This window comes from Eleutherodactylus coqui, chromosome 11, assembly GCF_035609145.1.
Source record: "Eleutherodactylus coqui strain aEleCoq1 chromosome 11, aEleCoq1.hap1, whole genome shotgun sequence".
NCBI classification, from domain to species: domain Eukaryota; kingdom Metazoa; phylum Chordata; class Amphibia; order Anura; family Eleutherodactylidae; genus Eleutherodactylus; species Eleutherodactylus coqui.
In genome coordinates this window covers 94,371,235-94,388,427 of record NC_089847.1, presented here as the reverse complement: position 1 = coordinate 94,388,427, position 17,193 = coordinate 94,371,235, and the positions used below count along the sequence as shown (strand labels likewise).

Below are 17,193 nucleotides of genomic sequence, written 5' to 3'. Positions count from 1 at the left end.
TTCAAAAAGAGACCAGGCGGAGGTCTCTAGCAGTACTTTGCATACCGCGGCCTACCTCGCCAGGTGAACCCCAGGCTGGAGTTCTGGGCCCGACCGACCGCAAGTGAGGGAGGCATCCCGTGCGGCGGACTGCGGTTGCCAGAGCTTGTGACCGGCGGCAGGGAGCCCCAGCAGGAAAGCAGCGGAGGACAAGGCACGGCTGCCGGAGGTGGAGAGCCAGCGGAAGAGGAGACAGCACTGGAGGGGAGGTGAGAGGCTCCCAAAGGGGCCCGCAGGTAGCGGGAAGGCAGAGACTGGCACTTTTAATACGGAGGGGCAGAAGAGACAAGGAGCTGGTATTGGGCAGAAAACCTCCATCAGAAGTGCTGCCCAGGAGGCTCCTGAAGCCAGAGAGGGGGGCCACTATCCACTCTGAGACAACCAGCTACCAGACCTAGCAGTATATCATATAATAACAGACTGCAGAGCAGCTATGCAGCAGAACTGAAATAATTGAAGGCATACAAAGCCCATCAGCATTTACAGCATAATACTGGTAAAGTTACCAGTTACCAGACAGCTTTACTACAGTCAGACTCTCCTCCTAAGGGTGGACGCTCACTGGCGATATTTTCTTTCTTGCACTGCGAGAGCACGAGAAAACTCTCGCCTCGCAGCGCAAGAAAGACGCCGGTATAGAACCGGCATATCGCTAGTGCTTTCAATGGGGCTAGCGACAGCAGCGCTAGCCCCATTGAAAGCAATAGGATAGAATGCAGCGGACTTCTGCCACAGCTGTGACAGCAGAAGTCCGCCGCATTCTATCCTATTGCTTTCAATGGGATCGGCACTGCTGCCGATCCCATTGAAAGCACTGCTTTGTGCCAAGCCCCACTGTATGATTATCGGGGAAGGGCTTGAAATATAAGCCCTTCCCTGATAATCAGCAATAAGTGTAAAAAAAAAAAATTACTCACCTCTCCGGCGCTCAGCACGTCCTCCAGCTGGCTCCCCTGCACTGCTATTAAGCTCTTTCAGCAGGCATGAATGAATAGCTAAGGGCTATGTGTCATTGGCTGAGCGCTCAGCCAATAGCTAAGCACTAGCTGCTATTGGCTGAGCCCTCAGCCAATCAGCACAGCCCTTTCAGGAGGCAGGGATTTTTAAATCCCCGCCTGCTGAAAGAGCTTAATAGCAGTGCAGGGGAGCCAGTAGGAGGATGCGTTTAAGCGCTGGAGAGGTGAGTAAATTTTTATTTTTTTTTACACTTATGCTGATTATCGGGGAAGGGCTTATATTTCAAGCCCTTCCCCGATAATCCTACTGTGGGGCTTGGCAGAAACCATTGCTTTCAATGGGATCGGCAGCAGTGCCGATTCCATTGAAAGCAATGGGATAGAATGCCGCGGACTTCTGCCACAGCTGTGACAGCTGTGCAGAGGATTCCTTCATCCCTGCAGTCCCCGTAGGGATGAAGGAATCTCCTGCCACAGCTGTGGCAGAAGTCCCCAGCATTCTCTTTTCAATGGGGCTAGCGCTGCTGCCGCTGGCCCCATTAAAAAGACTGGCGATATCCCGGCGTGATGCCGTTTTTTTTCTCACACTGCGCTGCGAGACTTTACCTTTACTCTTGCAGCGCAGTGGGGAAAAAAACGCTAGTGGGTGTCCGCCCTAACGCTTACTTTAGTAAGATATCTCAGTGCTAAGCCCAGGACATTGAATTACAAAAGCTCAGCAGAAGAAACTTGCACTATGTCTTAAGATAATATAACGATCAACACAAATCAGAATCCTTTGCCGAGTTCAGCATTTTCATAAGCAGTATGACTAAAACCAAAGGTAAAATTCCAAAGACCCCATCCAAAGGCACCCTACTAAATATTTTTGCAACCCTCCCTCCCCTAAGGCCTCCCAGAGCCACTCAGACCATGAGGGTGGAGATGAAACCACTGAAGCTGGACACATTACTCTGGACCAATCCTTCCTGCTGGTACAGATGATGAAGATCTTTTATACTGAATTATCTGCTGCTGTACGCGATTTCTTTGACCAAATTTGAGACCTGGGTCAGAGGACGGAGGAACTGGAGAAAAAAACTGAGGACATTATAGACACTATAGAAGCGGACCGCAGTCATGTGGCAGACTTAGAAACTAAAATTGAACAGCTAGAGGCCAAATATGAAGATTTGGAGAACAGGTCTCGATGCTCCAACATCAGGATCCGGGGTTTTCCATAGACCATCACGGCCCTAAAAGAAACTGCCATTAACCTGTTCTACGCACTACTACCTCAGATTGATCAGGCCTCACTGAGAATTGACTGAATCCACAGGGCTCTGGCTCGACCACCAAACCCAGGCCTCCCCAGAGATGTTGTTCTTAAGTTGCAATACAGCGAGGTCAGAGACCAACTTCTGGCCGCAGCTAGGAACCTATCCCCACTACCAGGCATGGCGTCCGTGGTTCAACTGTATGCTGATATAGCTCCTTCTACACTGGCAAAGCGAAGAGCCTTTAGGCCAGTTACACAAGCCTTGAGCTCAGCCAATATCAGATACAAGTGGGGATTCCCATTCACACTCCTCTTCCAACACATGGATGATCATACTCTGTGAAATCCCTGGAGGAGGCGTACGGGACTCTAGAAAGGGCACAGATCCGGGTGGAGAGACCCCAAGAGGTCGGGAGGTCATGTCCATGTCCTAGACGAACTTGGATCACCCCATGCCCCCTGCAAACCAGACCCAGTCCATCTAGTCGGAGCTCTGGTGACAGCAAGCCCAATACGGCATAGTGGTCGACCAGGCATGGTCCAGCTCCTGTTTTTGGTTTCTCTCCCTCTCTTCCCCTTTGCTCATGTTTAGACGAGTTGGAGATGGTGAGAGGAAGATTGGGAGACAAGAAGAAAGTGCCCATAGGGGAAAAGTTATGCTATTAATGTGGAGCTTGGTTGGGGTGGGGGCGAACCCGATGGATTGGTCTGCGGGGGACGCCACCACGCCGACCGAGATTAATTGATCACGCCATTGTCAGTTGCTAGGTGCTAGTCCAATGGTGGTTTGATAGTTCCCGAGTAGTTCAATGATGGTTGGCTCCTTGAGAGAAAACACTGATTTCATTCTTGTTCACAAAGGTCCTAGGTCCAATATTTCCAAACAGTTAGTTCCAGATGCGGCACCCCCCTATACTAGGTGGTGGATGGTTGCATCATCTGTATGTTTAAAAGTTAATGTTTTTGTATTAAGGTCACAGGTCGTCAGGCACTCGACAGGTCTGATTGGAGGACATCAACCGGAAGGGCAGAGGGCTTCCAGAGAAAATACTAAAGCACGCCTAGGTCAGGCCATCTAATAGTATGTCTAACTTCGCACAATGTGAGGGGATTTAACTCCCCGAGTAAAAGAAAAAAGGCTTTCCTGACATACTGAAAACAAAAAACGGATATAATATGCGTCCAAGAGACCCATTTTCCCCACAGCTCAGCCCCCAGACACTTTAATAGAAACTACACTAGATGGTACGCGTCCACAGCTGCTAAAAAACATAGAGGTGTCTTGACACTGTAACATAATTCATTCCCCCTCCAGGTAGAGCAGATAGAGAATGATCAAGAAGGGAGATTCTGTATTGTATCGGGCAAGCTACACGATCAACCAATAGCGATAGTTAATATGTACGCCCCCTCGGAAAATCCGTGGCCCGCACTACGACTCATTTCTAGGAAACTCATGCATTACCCATAATCTGGGCAGGTGACTTTAACTTTCCCTTCAGCGCGACTAGACAGATCAAGTGTCAACCCAGACAGATTTTCGAACTTACAAAGAAGAGAATGGGAAACTAATCTATCTCACCACAGGCTAGCGGACAGTTGAAGGGAGATTCACGGTAAAGTGAGAGGTTATACCTTTTTCTCAACGTCAAGCCAAACATATTCAAGACTTGACTATGTCTTGATATCCACATCTCTTTTGCCTATCTAATGACAACTAGACATTATTAGAGATGAGCGAGCACCAAAATGCTCGAGTGCTCGTTACTCGAGTCGAACTTTCAGTGATGCTCGAGAGTTCGTTTCGAGTAACGAACCCCATTGAAGTCAATGGGCGACTCGAGCATTTTTGTATATGACTGGTGCTCCGCTAAGGTTTTCCTTTGTGAAAATCTTAGCAAATCACCAAAGTCATGTAAAAAACACAGAAATGGATAGGGCAGGCGAGGAGCAACATGCAGGGCTGCATTTCGGGCTCCGAGGTCTCACTATTAAGCCACAATAGTGGCAAGCGTGAGACCCCCCCCCCTCCTCCCCGCACTGTCAGCATAAAGATTGTTCTCCTCTGCCACAGCTGTAACAGCTGTGGCAGAGAAGAACAATGTTAGCCCATTTAATTCAATGGAGCTGGCAATACAGCCGGCTTTATTGAAAGCAATGGGCTGCCGGCGAGCGCAGGATTAATTTTTGGGAAGGGCTTAAAAATATAAGCCCTTACCTGAAAATCATCCTAAAATGTGTAAAAATAGAAAAAAAATGTATATTCACCTTTCCGCTGCAGCCGGAGTTCAGCCGCGTCTGGCCGGCAGTTCTCCTGAACTGCTTTCTGTAGTATTCAGCAGGTGGGGATTTAAAATCCCCGCCTACTGAATGAGCTGCCTCTGATTGGTCACAGCCTCACCAATCAGAGGCAGCTGTCACTCACTCATTCATTAATTCATGAATGGGTGAGTGAGTGCTGCCTCTGATTGGCTCAGCGCAGGGACCAATCAGCGGCAGCTCTCAGCTGTCATTCAGCTGAGAGCTGCCCCTGATTGGTCCCTGCGCTGAGCCAATCAGAGGCAGCACTCACTCACCCATTCATGAATGGGTGAGTTAGAGCTGCCTCTGATTAGTGAGGCTGTGACTACTCAGAGGCAGCTCATTCAGCAGCCGGGGATTTTAAATCCTCGGCTGCTGAATACTACTCACAGCAGTTCAGGAGAACTGCCGGCCAGACGCGGCTGAACTCCGGCTGCCGGGACAAGGTGAGTATATATTTTTTTTTTTTTACTATTTACACATTTCTGGATGAATTTCAGGGAAGGGCTTATATTTTTAAGCCCTTCCTGAAAATTCATCCCGCGCTCGCCGGCAGCCCATTGCTTTCAATGTAGCTGGCTGTATTGCCGGCTCCATTGAATTCAATGGTCAGTGCTCATTTAATCGAGACGAGTACCGCGTGGTGCTCGTCTCGAGTAACGAGCATCTCGAGCACCCTAATACTCGAACGAGCATCAAGCTCGGACGAGTATGCTCGCTCATCTCTAGACATTATCCATGTGCATGGTCAGATCACGACCTTGTGCTATGTGAAATTAATGATATGTCCACAAGAAATATATTCAGATGGCGATGGACTAAATATAAATATTATAAATATGCCAACAAACCAGACAGGCTATTAGCGGCAAAATTGTGAGACACACAAAGGCTAAATTCAGTTTACTATACACTCCCCATAATTCCACAACCACCAACCCAAATAAGATTTACAACACATTTGCTAATTTCTACGCATCTCTATACCGAGAACACAGAGGGGGCGGGGAAAGCCTAGGGAATGAGTTCATGGAATCTCTCCCCATCCTCACCATTTCCCAAGAACAAAAGGAGTCCTTAAATGCAGACCTCACTGCAGAAGAAATTACAGATGCAATAGACAAACTGAAACTAGGGAAGGCCGCGGGTCCAGATGGCCTTACAGCCATTTATTACAAAAAATACAAAGACATATTAATTAAACCCTTGCACAATATGTTCCAGACCCTGATGGAAGGAAAAATTCCACCACAGGAATTTCTAAACTCTAACTTGACAGTGATCCCTAAAGCTAACAAGGACCCTTTAACTCCAAAGAATTATAGACCCATATCTCTTTTGAATATAGACTATAAACTATTCACTAGCATCTTAGCATCCCGTGTTAATCAACTCCTTCCTAAACTAATCCAAAAAGACCAAGTGGGATTTATTCCACATAGACAAGTCCCAGACAATATCAGGAAAGTCCTCAACATCATTGACCAGACACAAAAGAATAACAGCCCTTTAACTCTCCTTGCCTTAGACATCGAAAAGGCGTTTGACTCATTATCCCGGAATTATTTATTCTTTGTATTACAACAAATGGGATTTGGGTGGACATTTATACAGACCCTTAGATCCCTCCATCCACCATCCTAAAGCTTCCAACGACTAAGGAAATTCCTATCCCAATCAGGCGTGGTACACGTCAAGGATGCCCCCTCTCACCTGCGCTTTTCGCATTAGCAATGGAACCTTTAGCGATAGCAATACGACGGAACCCCAACATAAAATGAGTATCTCTGGGGAAAGAGGAATACAAACTAAGCTTATTGGCAGACGATTTATTACTCCCTATCACTCAGCCGTTGACATCTCAACCAAACCTAAGGAGCTTACTTAAAAAGTGGGCGACCCTCACGGGATTAAAGGTAAATTCCGACAAAAGTAACATTGCCTATGTAAACACACCACCCTCGGTGCCAAAACTAGTGGACTTAAATTTTGGCTTTCAACAACAGGCACACTATATCACATATCTGGGAGTTAACTTGACCACCTCACTATCCACCCTATATAAGTGGAATTATCCACCCCTAATGAGAAAACTTTCCCTAGAACTGCAGAGATGGGATGATCCAATGCTATCCTGGGTGGGAAGGATACACGCTGTAAAAATGAACATACTTCCGCGAATTCTTTATCTCTTTTGAACCCTACCCATTCCTATCCCAGGAGAGGCTCTAAATATTTTCCAAAAACTTATCTTCAAGTTCATCTGGGCTAACAAACATGCTAGAATAAGAAACAAGTTTATGTACTACCATAAGAATCGAGGAGATCTCTCAGTGCCTAACTTGAGGAAGTACTATACAGCCCGGAGAATAGCACAATGGATTGAGACCTTGGGGGGAGATAGAGCCCCGCTGTGGGTTGACCTGGAAGCATCAAGAATAGCCCCATACACATTCCCAGAGTTGATATGGTCTGGCGGCCCTATGGCTGCTAACCTACAGAGCTTGAGTCCACTCTCATACTATTCATTACGTACATGGCGGAACACCCGCTTCAAATATAAACTTGCAACTACCCCTGATTCCAAATGTTCGTTTCCTACCAAGCCTGGACCTGATCCATTTTCAGTGATGGAAAATTAACGAAGTAACTAACCTTTACCACCTGATAGAGAACTCACACCTGCTGACTCTGGATCAATTCCAAGCCAAGTTTAATCCTTCCAAAAACTATTGGGTCAATCAAGTATTCCATTTTGTGCGCTCACTCCAACTACCTCGGGTTCTCCCAAATATTACCATGTTTGAGAGATTATGTCTACGAGTCCCTATGAAAAAGGGCGCTTGATCTCTGGTATATAGTATCCTGAACAACCCGACAGAGGAAGACAAACTACCTTATATGGAAAAATGGGAGAAAGACCTGGATATTAATATGTCATTAGAAAGGTGGGGTCACTGCTGCGAAACAATATCTAAAGGAAGCCATCAGGTAACGTTGATGGAAACTTCCCTAAAAATCCTGCATCGTACCCACTTGGTACCGACGAGATTACATAAAATTTACCCAACCTCCTCTCCCCTGTGTTTTAGAGGCTGTGCAGAAGAAGGTTCCCAATTACACATTTGGTGGACATGCCCAGAAGTAGCTAGGCTCTGGACACAGGTACACAGGCTCCTACACAGACTTTTTATAGGCACACTTCAAAAATCCCCCTCGGTGTTTCTCCTAGGAGACCGCCAACCAGGAGTCAGATACCAAGCACATAGATTGATTCCATTTATGTGCATGGTGACTAGGATTCACATTGTGGCCAAATGAAAGCAACAGAACCTATCCTTTCAGGATGTAATGAATAGAATTTCACAGATTGCGTTGTATGAGAGATTACATGCCATAGGGTCAGAAAACTTTGTACAGGTTTGGGGACCATGGATAGAACTGGTAGACATCCCAGGATTCAGGCATCTCCTCCAGTCGACCTAAGTACCAGAGCACTCTAATTAAAATAAAGATATGCCGAGTGAAGTAAACAAATTAATTTCACGAGAAAAGAGAAGAAAAAGACGACCTTGTGTGACTTTGGTTTAATTTTTCTGTTTTCTTTATTGTTACTACTGAGAAAGTTAAATACAGTAAATATTTAAATGTCTGGATAAAACAAATAAATCCTGAAACTAATACAGAAGAAGGAGATTACAAGAGATTAGGTATATCTAAAGTATATGTAGAAGTGTTTTGTTGCCATACCGAATGTAACCTTAAAAGTTATGCCCCCTGCGAGGGGATCTTCGCTGTAAAAGGATCTACTTTTCACTATATGCTTCTTCAATAAAAGTTATTTGAAACTAAAACAGGTTTTTGTGGGGAAAATGCATAATTTTTTTTTAAACTGGATTTTTGTTCTTTCAAATAAACTTTATTGAACGTTGACACTTTATTTAGTCCCTAAAGGGGATTTGAAGATGCGATTGTTCAATTGCTAGGATCAGAGGGGTAACTTGAAGCTCCCGGGCCCCGATGCAAAACTTGTAACAGGGCCCCCAACTATAATGCTTTACTCATAATACTGGGTTCCCTATATGGAGAAGAGAGGCCTTATGGGCCCCCTAAGGCTCCTGGGCCCGGGTGCAACCGCATCCCCTGCATCCTCTATAGTTACGCCCCTGGCTAGGATAGTACACTGCATTACTTATGTAGTGCATTCTACTAAGACTATAACAGCAGCCTATTAAATTCTGCAGGAGGCAGGGCCTAATAGGCTAAGATACATGGCAGACATGAAGGTCTTTATCAGGCTTACGGCTGCCATTAGAACAGTTTTGGTACCTTGCGATCGCATTGCGGGGTACTATTGTGTGACTGACAGAGCCCCCATCCCTGTCATCTACTTACATATTGCAATTGCTATTGATTGTAGCATTTAAGAGGTTAAACTGCCAGTAGGGTTTACATGGTCACAGTTTTGGTCAAATTGTTTCTGGGGCCTTGTTTAACCCCTTTACTTTACCCACATGGCTATGTACATATGCTGTGTATGGAACGAGCTCGGGAGCTGAATCTACTACGTACACGGTGGGTATCATCTGTCTTTGACAGCAACAGCCGCAAACGAAGATAAGACCGTCTTTGTTAACCCTTTAAAAGCCATTGTCCGTTCTCACAGCGGCATTTAAATGTCCTGATCGATTGGGAGTTAAATGTCCTGAAAGGCGATCCCTGCCATAAGATCCACAGGAGTGCCGTCTGGGTGTCATGGTAGCCTGGAGCCTTCTGAAGGTCCCCAGGGCTGCCATGATCATTTGCCTATTAGGGACATGCATCTCTCACACAGCCTCCATCGACTGAAAAATAAAAAAAGTTATGGCGTCAAAACATGGTGTCAGAAGACTTCTTTTTGCGCATTTTTAGGTAAAATGTGTATGCTATGACGTCTTTTTTTTTTTTTTGATACACAGAATAAAGACAACATGTAATTTTTACTGCACCATGGAAGCTGAAAAAAATAATGCTCCACACCCAGAATGGCGCGGTTGTGTTTATTTTTTTCCATTTTGCTTAACTTAATAATTTTTAAAACTTTCAATACATTATGTAGTACATTAAATAGCACCATAGAAAAGTTATGTTTTTTGTTTGTTTTTTTTGGAAGTGGGAATACCAGAACTACAGAATGAGACCTGGACGCAGGTTGGATGGATGTGTAGTGGCCCAGTACATGCTTTCCTGGCCCCTCCATAATGTCATACATATATGTCTTATGTTGGTACGCTATGCAAAACTGTCTTGTCATTCTGTTATGTGTATTGCACAGCTGCAGCAAATGAGAGGTTAATGTCTGCAAACTGTAAGCTGACTGTAAATGTATCCATTTATGTCCTGTCACGTGGTATGAGAGAGGCTATAAATGTAAGCGCTTCAGAGCGGGAAAGGGTAGTGGAGTTGGCTTCCATCTTGAGTTCCATCACTGAGGGTAACGCAGAGAGACCTATGAGGGCACCTTCAGCCCTTATCTGTTGAAGGTGGAAGAGATTTCCCGAGTGCCTGCATTTATGAAGACAGAGTGAGCCCCAAAAGAGAGCGAGTGAGCAACAAGTGAGCGTTGTCATTCCAAGGCCTAGTGCAGAGGTACTCATCTTTTCTCAATGTCTTTCACACCTGAGCATCCTGAAGTTTGGGACTGCCGGGTGAAGGTACTCTAATCTCATTATTCACACTCCAGCGTCCTGAAGTCTGGGTCCTGTTGAGTGGAGGTATGTGTCTTTAATTCATCACACACCAGCGTCCATAAGTCTGGGCCTGCCGTGCAGAGGTACTCTAGCTTATCTATTGCCTGCACTTTTCTCAGTTTATATTTCCTGTGCCTTCTGTATTGCTGAAGTTATTTCTAAAAGTTATTCCAGGCCCTCACTGTTCCCGGGGACCTGAGGTACTATATCCCTGTCTGTGGCTCATTTATTTCCCTGCCGATGTACATGCCGGTGGGTGCCGGAATGGTGGCATCACCTGTGAAAACCTCAGCACTTGTTCTCCCGTTTATTGGGCATTCCCATGCTGGGGGTGTCCGGAAGAGGCCCAGTGCTGCCCTGGCCTTGGCTGCGTGCGTAGTGAGCGTGGTAAGTGCCGCCGTGACAAGCCAGCATCTTGCCCTCCCAGCTTCTCAGCGCATGCCATGTGTCTGGGGTCACCCTGTGGGACACTGCAAATGCTTTGGATGGTTTTAGACGAGACGACTATTGCTCCTGTGCTTTCACACAGGTACGATAATCGTTTAGTGAATGGAGATGAAACGCTGCAGAGAATTCTTCCAGCTGCCCACCTCCATTCATTGCAAACAGGCAGTCATTCAAAGATGAAGACTGCCTGTTTATACTGAGCGAGAATTCGCTCACTAGAACAACTAGTAACTACTAAGTGACTTCTAAGTTGTTAAGAGGAAGTTACAAGGGGTTGAGGGGGGGGGGGGGTCATTTATCAAGTCAAGCAAGTCTTTATCCCTCCAGTCAAGTAGAATCATGTACCTATTTATTAGCGTATGGCATTAATCTCCACTTCTTATCTTCACATACTGTAAATTTTCTACCTACACTAAAGTTAACTATTATTCTTCTAGGAACCTGTGACACCATGGCAGGAACATCTGCTACACTTGGATCCCATGATATACGCGGTGAGTGTAAAGAGGATTTTTTCTTTTAATTTGAATTATATTGTAGGATTTTGGAGGCATCATGATTTAATTCATAATATACTTTGGATAGCCCCTCCAAGACGATTTGAGGGGGGGGGGGGCATATATGATGCATACATAGATAATTAGATAGAGATGTGCATGGCACCCCACACGCAGATCCATACAGGTTCCATCCTGACATGGAGCTTCCCCCTAAGTGGCAGCTGACTACAGTACCTATAATATCATAAGCTTACCTTCTACACGCTTTCTGGCTACTTTCCTTCTCCATTTAGCAGCCCCTCAAATGCTATTATCTCTTTCTATGCCTAAGATCAGCACAGGATGAGTCTTTGCAGAAGTGATCTATAAAAGACAACTTTCATCAGGACCGAACCACAGTGTCCTGGTCAGCAGGTCTGTGTTTCGACAATCGAGTATGTGACCTGTTTAACGTTGTCCTACATAACACTAACCACCTCAATAGAAGCAAAAAGGACACTCTTGGCCTCTGGTGGGTCAACGGGTCTATAGATCCATTTGACATGCGCCAGAGTTTTCCTGGTGCTGAGTGTATAGGAAAAATGCTATTTGAGCTGTCCGCTATAATATTTATATATTAAGCTATGTTCACATCCACGCCATGGTTTACATTTAGAACAGAAGCCACCACTATGTTAGATCTATCATACAATAGACCTACTGACTTATTGAGGTTTCTATAGTTCAGATAGCAACTTTAAGGGCTTCTGCACACTTGTGTTTTTCTTGCACGTTATTTTCACGCGATCTTGCTTGGGGGGGGGGGGGGGGTTAAGCGTAAGTCTATAGGACTTTCTAATGTTAAAGACGCAATGCGATTTTCATGCGATGTGTTTTTACCATTAGAAAATCCTATTGACCTTCGTGTTAAAAAAATGCAGCAAAATCACGTGAAAAAAGTGTGAGGGAAAAGAGCAAGTGTGCAGAAGCCCTTAGCCCTCCCTCACACAGGCTGCAGTTTTCAATGCTGCATTTAGTTTTCAGTAGCGTTGCGGTTTCAGTAGCATTGTCATGCATTCTTACACTGCCAAGTAAGCTGAAAAAAATGCAATACTCATCTAGCAGGGGCTGTCCAGGTCCCTCCCGCTGTTCCACGGCGCTGCAGGCTTCCCATGCAGTTGTCAGTGCCGACAGACCATCTCTTGCTGGTAATGGGGATTGAAAACCCCACCTCTAGCAAAAGATTGCTCTTATTGGCTGAGCCAGCACTCGAGAACCAATAAGAGCCAGCGCTCGATGTACCAATGACAGCCATTCATCCAATGGCTGTGATTGGTGCATCGAGCGCTGGTTCTAATTGGCTGAGCCAGCACTTGAGAACCAATCAGAGCAATCTTTTGCTGGAGGTGGGGTTTTCAATCCCCGTTACTAGCAAGAGATGCTTTGTCGGCACTGACAACCGCAAGCAAGTCTGCCAGAACCGCGGAGAGCTGCGAGAGGGACCCAGACAGCCCTACTAAGTGAGTATTGCTTTTTTTCTCAGGTATTGTAACTAGGGCATTTAGCGCTGTCAAAAACGCGGCACCAAGCTGTGCCCCATATTCAGCAGCACTGAAAACTCTGCCAATTTATTTCAATAGCCAATAAATCGTGCTTAAGATGCTGAAACGCCTGAAAATAGAACATACATATATGTTCTATTAATGCATATACGAGGCAAAAATCACTTTAATGCCTGTTCGAGGCACACCTCTCAGATCCGGTGTGTATGCTGTAGGAGGTAGATGGAGAAGTTAATCAGGTTCTGATTCTTGCTAGGAAGTGAAATGGGACTTTGTGCTGGTGTGTGAAAGCAAATCACTTGACAGCGAGGCTGAGGAGAAGAGGCGGCAGTACATGTCTCAACTGGAACAGAAGCGCTTCAAGATAAAGGTTAGCACGTCTCAAGAACCTATCGCAGCAGCTTCAACACAAACTCATCTGTCAAAACATAACTGCTCAATGACAGAATACATGTTTTTCTCATGTCTTTCACGTTTTTTACCGAGGGCACCCTGAGATCACAGCACCCAAACTACACTCATTAGCCAAAAAAAATAATGCACCACGAAGGAGTTGTTGGAATTGATGAAACTTCCTAGGTGTGATTGTAATAATGATATATGTAAGTGATTACAATATTAGAGCAAAAGGATAATGTATTTGGGAAAACTGTACAATTTTGAAAGTGGCTCTAGTATCCTGTTGGGCCGCCTCTAGCCTGAGTACATGATGAGATACAGTTCGGCATGGAGGCATACAGGTTCTGTATGTTATCTTGCGACTCAATTGCCACGGATGTTGCACCTGAGTCTCTAGATCCTGCATGCTCCTAGGCTGCTGAAGTTGGCCTCCCAGGGAGTCCCATAAATGCTGGATCGGTGATAAATCTGCCAATCTGGTGGAGGCATTCCTGGGTAACCCTTACTGTGTGTGGGCATTATCCTACTGGAAAACGCCTCCTGGAAGGCCTTCCGTGAGAGACACGACCATCGTTGGCTCCCAAATAAAACCTGGATTTATTGCTAAAGATAAGGTTCCAGTCCGTAACAGTCCAGGTTTTTCGTTCATGATACCTCTGCAAATGAAGGCAATAGTGTTGGGGTGTTAATGGCAGGACACGTAATGGGCGCCATGACACAAAATTTCGTTCTGCGAAGTACCTGGAAGTAGTTCAGGCAGAGACATGGCTCTGTAATGAATGTGCTACCGGCGTCTGGATGGTGGACACTGAGACTCTTGGATCTCCTTGTGCTTGTCGACAGATCAAATCATCCTCTGTCCTGGTGGTCTTTCTGGGTATATTTGCCAAGTATGCGTGCCTTCATGTAACCACTGCTCCCAACACCTCCTAACAGCTTGGTCAGAACAGCATAGATGGCAGCAATTTGTTGAAGCAACCATCCTGCTTATCTCATTCTAATGAACGCTCACTCTCAAAGTATGCTAATTGGGCAAAATGTCTTAGAGTTCATGGTAGAGGCATCAATCTCTCAACAAAAGGTATACTACACAAAAGTAGCCTTTTTATAGGGCAACAGGGAAAGCACTTTTAGGGCCTCCAGTGGCAAGACCCGGTGTGTAATCAGACCACAACTGTAATCACTTACATATCTGCCTGAGACATAACTGCTTGCCAAGTTTTGCAGCAACCTCGCATTTCTATCTGGGTGCATTTTTTTTGTCAATGAGTGTAAATGACCACAATTACAACTTGTCCACACTAAACATATAATCCTGTAACCATTTTCTCTATGACCCCTACCTAATACATGCTCCCAATGCAGAGCCAGACCTTTGGACAAGCTGTGCCTAATGGCCACATTGGCTATAAAATCTGCTGTGAATCTCACAATGCCTTCAATTTAATAGTGGAGAAGCAATCCTTTAGACCAGTGTTCCCCAACTCCAGTCCTCAAGGCACCCCAACAGGTCATGTTTTCAGGATTTCCTCAGTGTTGCACAGGTGATGTAATTATTGTCAGTGCCTCAGACATTGCCACAGGTGTTCTTACCATAGGATATCCTGAAAACATGACCTGTTGGTGGTCCCTGAGGACTAGAGTTGGGGACCCCTGCTTCAGACACGATTTCAATAGGGAAACAGTTTCTGATCTCGGGAAACCCCTTTAAAGTGAGGCTTCACCTTTTGACTCTATACTCAAGTAAAAACGTCTTAGGATCTGCTCACACCTCAGTCAAAACTTAATATTTTGTGCCATTATATGAACAGAAAAATAAAAATAATGGAGCACCATATCAATCATATGATGAAGACCAATGGCGCCAGATGGACATTATTGACTATAATGGGTTCTATCAGGTTTCTGTCATGGTGTCCACATTGTACCAGAAAGAATAGTGCAGCATGCGGTGCTACCTTTTTCTGGCATTAATTATAGAATCTCCTGGCAGAACCCCAGACGGAGATCTAAACAGACTCTTAATCATTGTAATATAGAAATAAAATGGTGGCTACATTGAGACTATAGACAAGCAGGCTTTGTCCTGCTAACTGATCTTACCATGGCATGTGTAAATATCAAATACATCCCAAATGACAAACCTATAAAAATCTGGTTTGAGCAGAACTAAGTGATTTGTGCAACTTTGCAAATAATAAGCAGTTCATGCTGTGGTAGGAGGTAGTCTCTCTTAGCCCCATAGAGGCATGGAAGGTTCGGGCAAGTTAGCAGCTATCTTGGGCACCACTTGACCTCTAGGTCTTAGTAAGAGTCTGTGAACTTTTCTGCAACTGCTTTACTGTTCTTCTATTTAAGTGTATTTGCCCACAAAGTATGAGATAAAAACATGTTATCGTAGCTCTTGTAGAAGCTCTTCTACTTAAAAAAACTGGCAGTCTGCTCCAATTGTTTGGTGCCTCTATGGGAAAAATGTAATATTTCTAGTTTGCACTAAAAAGTGCCCATGAGGTTCCAGTGGGGAGCAGTACACCAGTTCTTACAAGTAGACTATGTTCTCAATTACTTTTTTGAAGTCTTGCTTTAACCTATTATATATTCTTGTAGAAATCTAGGGATGGAAAGAAGATTTTTTATGGGGTGCGGGCACCCCCCGATATTTTCAGGAAATACGTCAGGCTTCTCAAGAATCCAGACCAAGGAACTACAAATCTGGATGCAGACCATGTGTTTGAAACCAGCAGGTGATGGCAAAATTCATTCTAGTATATGGAGTCCTATATCCCTCTTCTCCTCACGGAATAAATGTAGGACAATATACATATAGGAGGCTTCTATACACCTCTATGAGGCCGTCTTCAGCTGACAGAAGTAGCCGAAAACGAGTGAACATGGCCAAGGGGGCACAGAGCTCGTGTGATGGGGATCAGCAGGTTCTCAGTAGCAGGACCCCCGCTGATCAATACTTTTGACATGTCAAAAGTTTTCTGAAAGTGCAGGTACTCTTTAACCCTTTATGGATGTGGCCTATTTTGGCCTCAATGACCGAACGATTTTTAGGGGGATTTCATCTCCACTTTTCAAAAGCCATAACTTTTTTTTTTTTTAATCCGTTGACATGGCCAAATGAGGGCTTGTTTATTGCATGGCGAACTGTAGTTTTCATTGGGATAAAACTTATCATATTAGGGTACATACGGCTTTTTTCTTTACTTTTGTGTTTTTTTGGGGGAGGCAAAATGAATAAAATAAGCCTTTTGCCTCTATTTTTATAGGGTTGGCATTGTTTTTGCTGTGCAGGATAAATAGTGTGTTCAAAGTATTGTACAGGTCATTATGGATACGATGATACCAAATATGTGGGATTAAAAAAAAATTCTATACAAATAGGGGAGAGTACACAAAAGGGAGTGGTTTTGTTCTTTTTCTTTTGACGTTTTTTTTCCCTTTTTCTTTTACACTATTCTTTTTTTTTTTTTTTTCTTTTTTACACTTTTATGTCCCTGTAGGGAACTTGAACCATAACAACTATGATCACTATGATAATGTATTGCAGGACTTACAATATCGATCATAGGCAATGGCAAGCTGGGACACCAGCACCTCTTGTCCTGTTGCTATGGCAACCCATCGGCTCTATGCAATTACATTGCAGAGACTCGATGACTTCACAGAGGGACTGTGCTCCCTCTGTGAACCCTTTACATTATGCAGTCTACATACTCGTAGATCACAGCATATAGGGAGTTAACAGCGGGGATCGCTGTTATCTATCCTGCTGTTGGCTCAGCTTCTGATTCAGTGCCATCCACAGGACGTAACTTTGCGTCCTGTTGCGTTAAGTACCCCACAGCCAGGATGTAAATTTATGTCCTGTAGTTTTATGGGCTTAAAATACTGGATAATCTCTTTAGTAGTCATAAGCAGACTTTTTTGAAATGTCCAGTTTGACTGGTTCGCCAAACTTTTGCATAAGGTTCATTTTGGTCCAAAATAGTTCAAACTGATCTGGAAGTTCACTAA

General features: G+C 44.7%; 1 protein-coding gene across 2 annotated transcripts in view; it reads left to right on the top strand.

Annotated features, from left to right (window-relative positions):
* Nucleotides 1-17,193, top strand: part of ANO9 (anoctamin 9) — a 69,055-nt gene that overhangs the window by 15,354 nt on the left and 36,508 nt on the right. For both annotated transcript variants that reach the window (XM_066583075.1, XM_066583074.1), the window contains exons 2-4: nucleotides 11,168-11,224; nucleotides 13,028-13,141; nucleotides 15,778-15,914. In XM_066583075.1, the coding sequence (XP_066439172.1) occupies nucleotides 11,168-11,224; nucleotides 13,028-13,141; nucleotides 15,778-15,914 (308 nt within the window). The remainder of the gene's footprint in view (nucleotides 1-11,167; nucleotides 11,225-13,027; nucleotides 13,142-15,777; nucleotides 15,915-17,193) is intronic.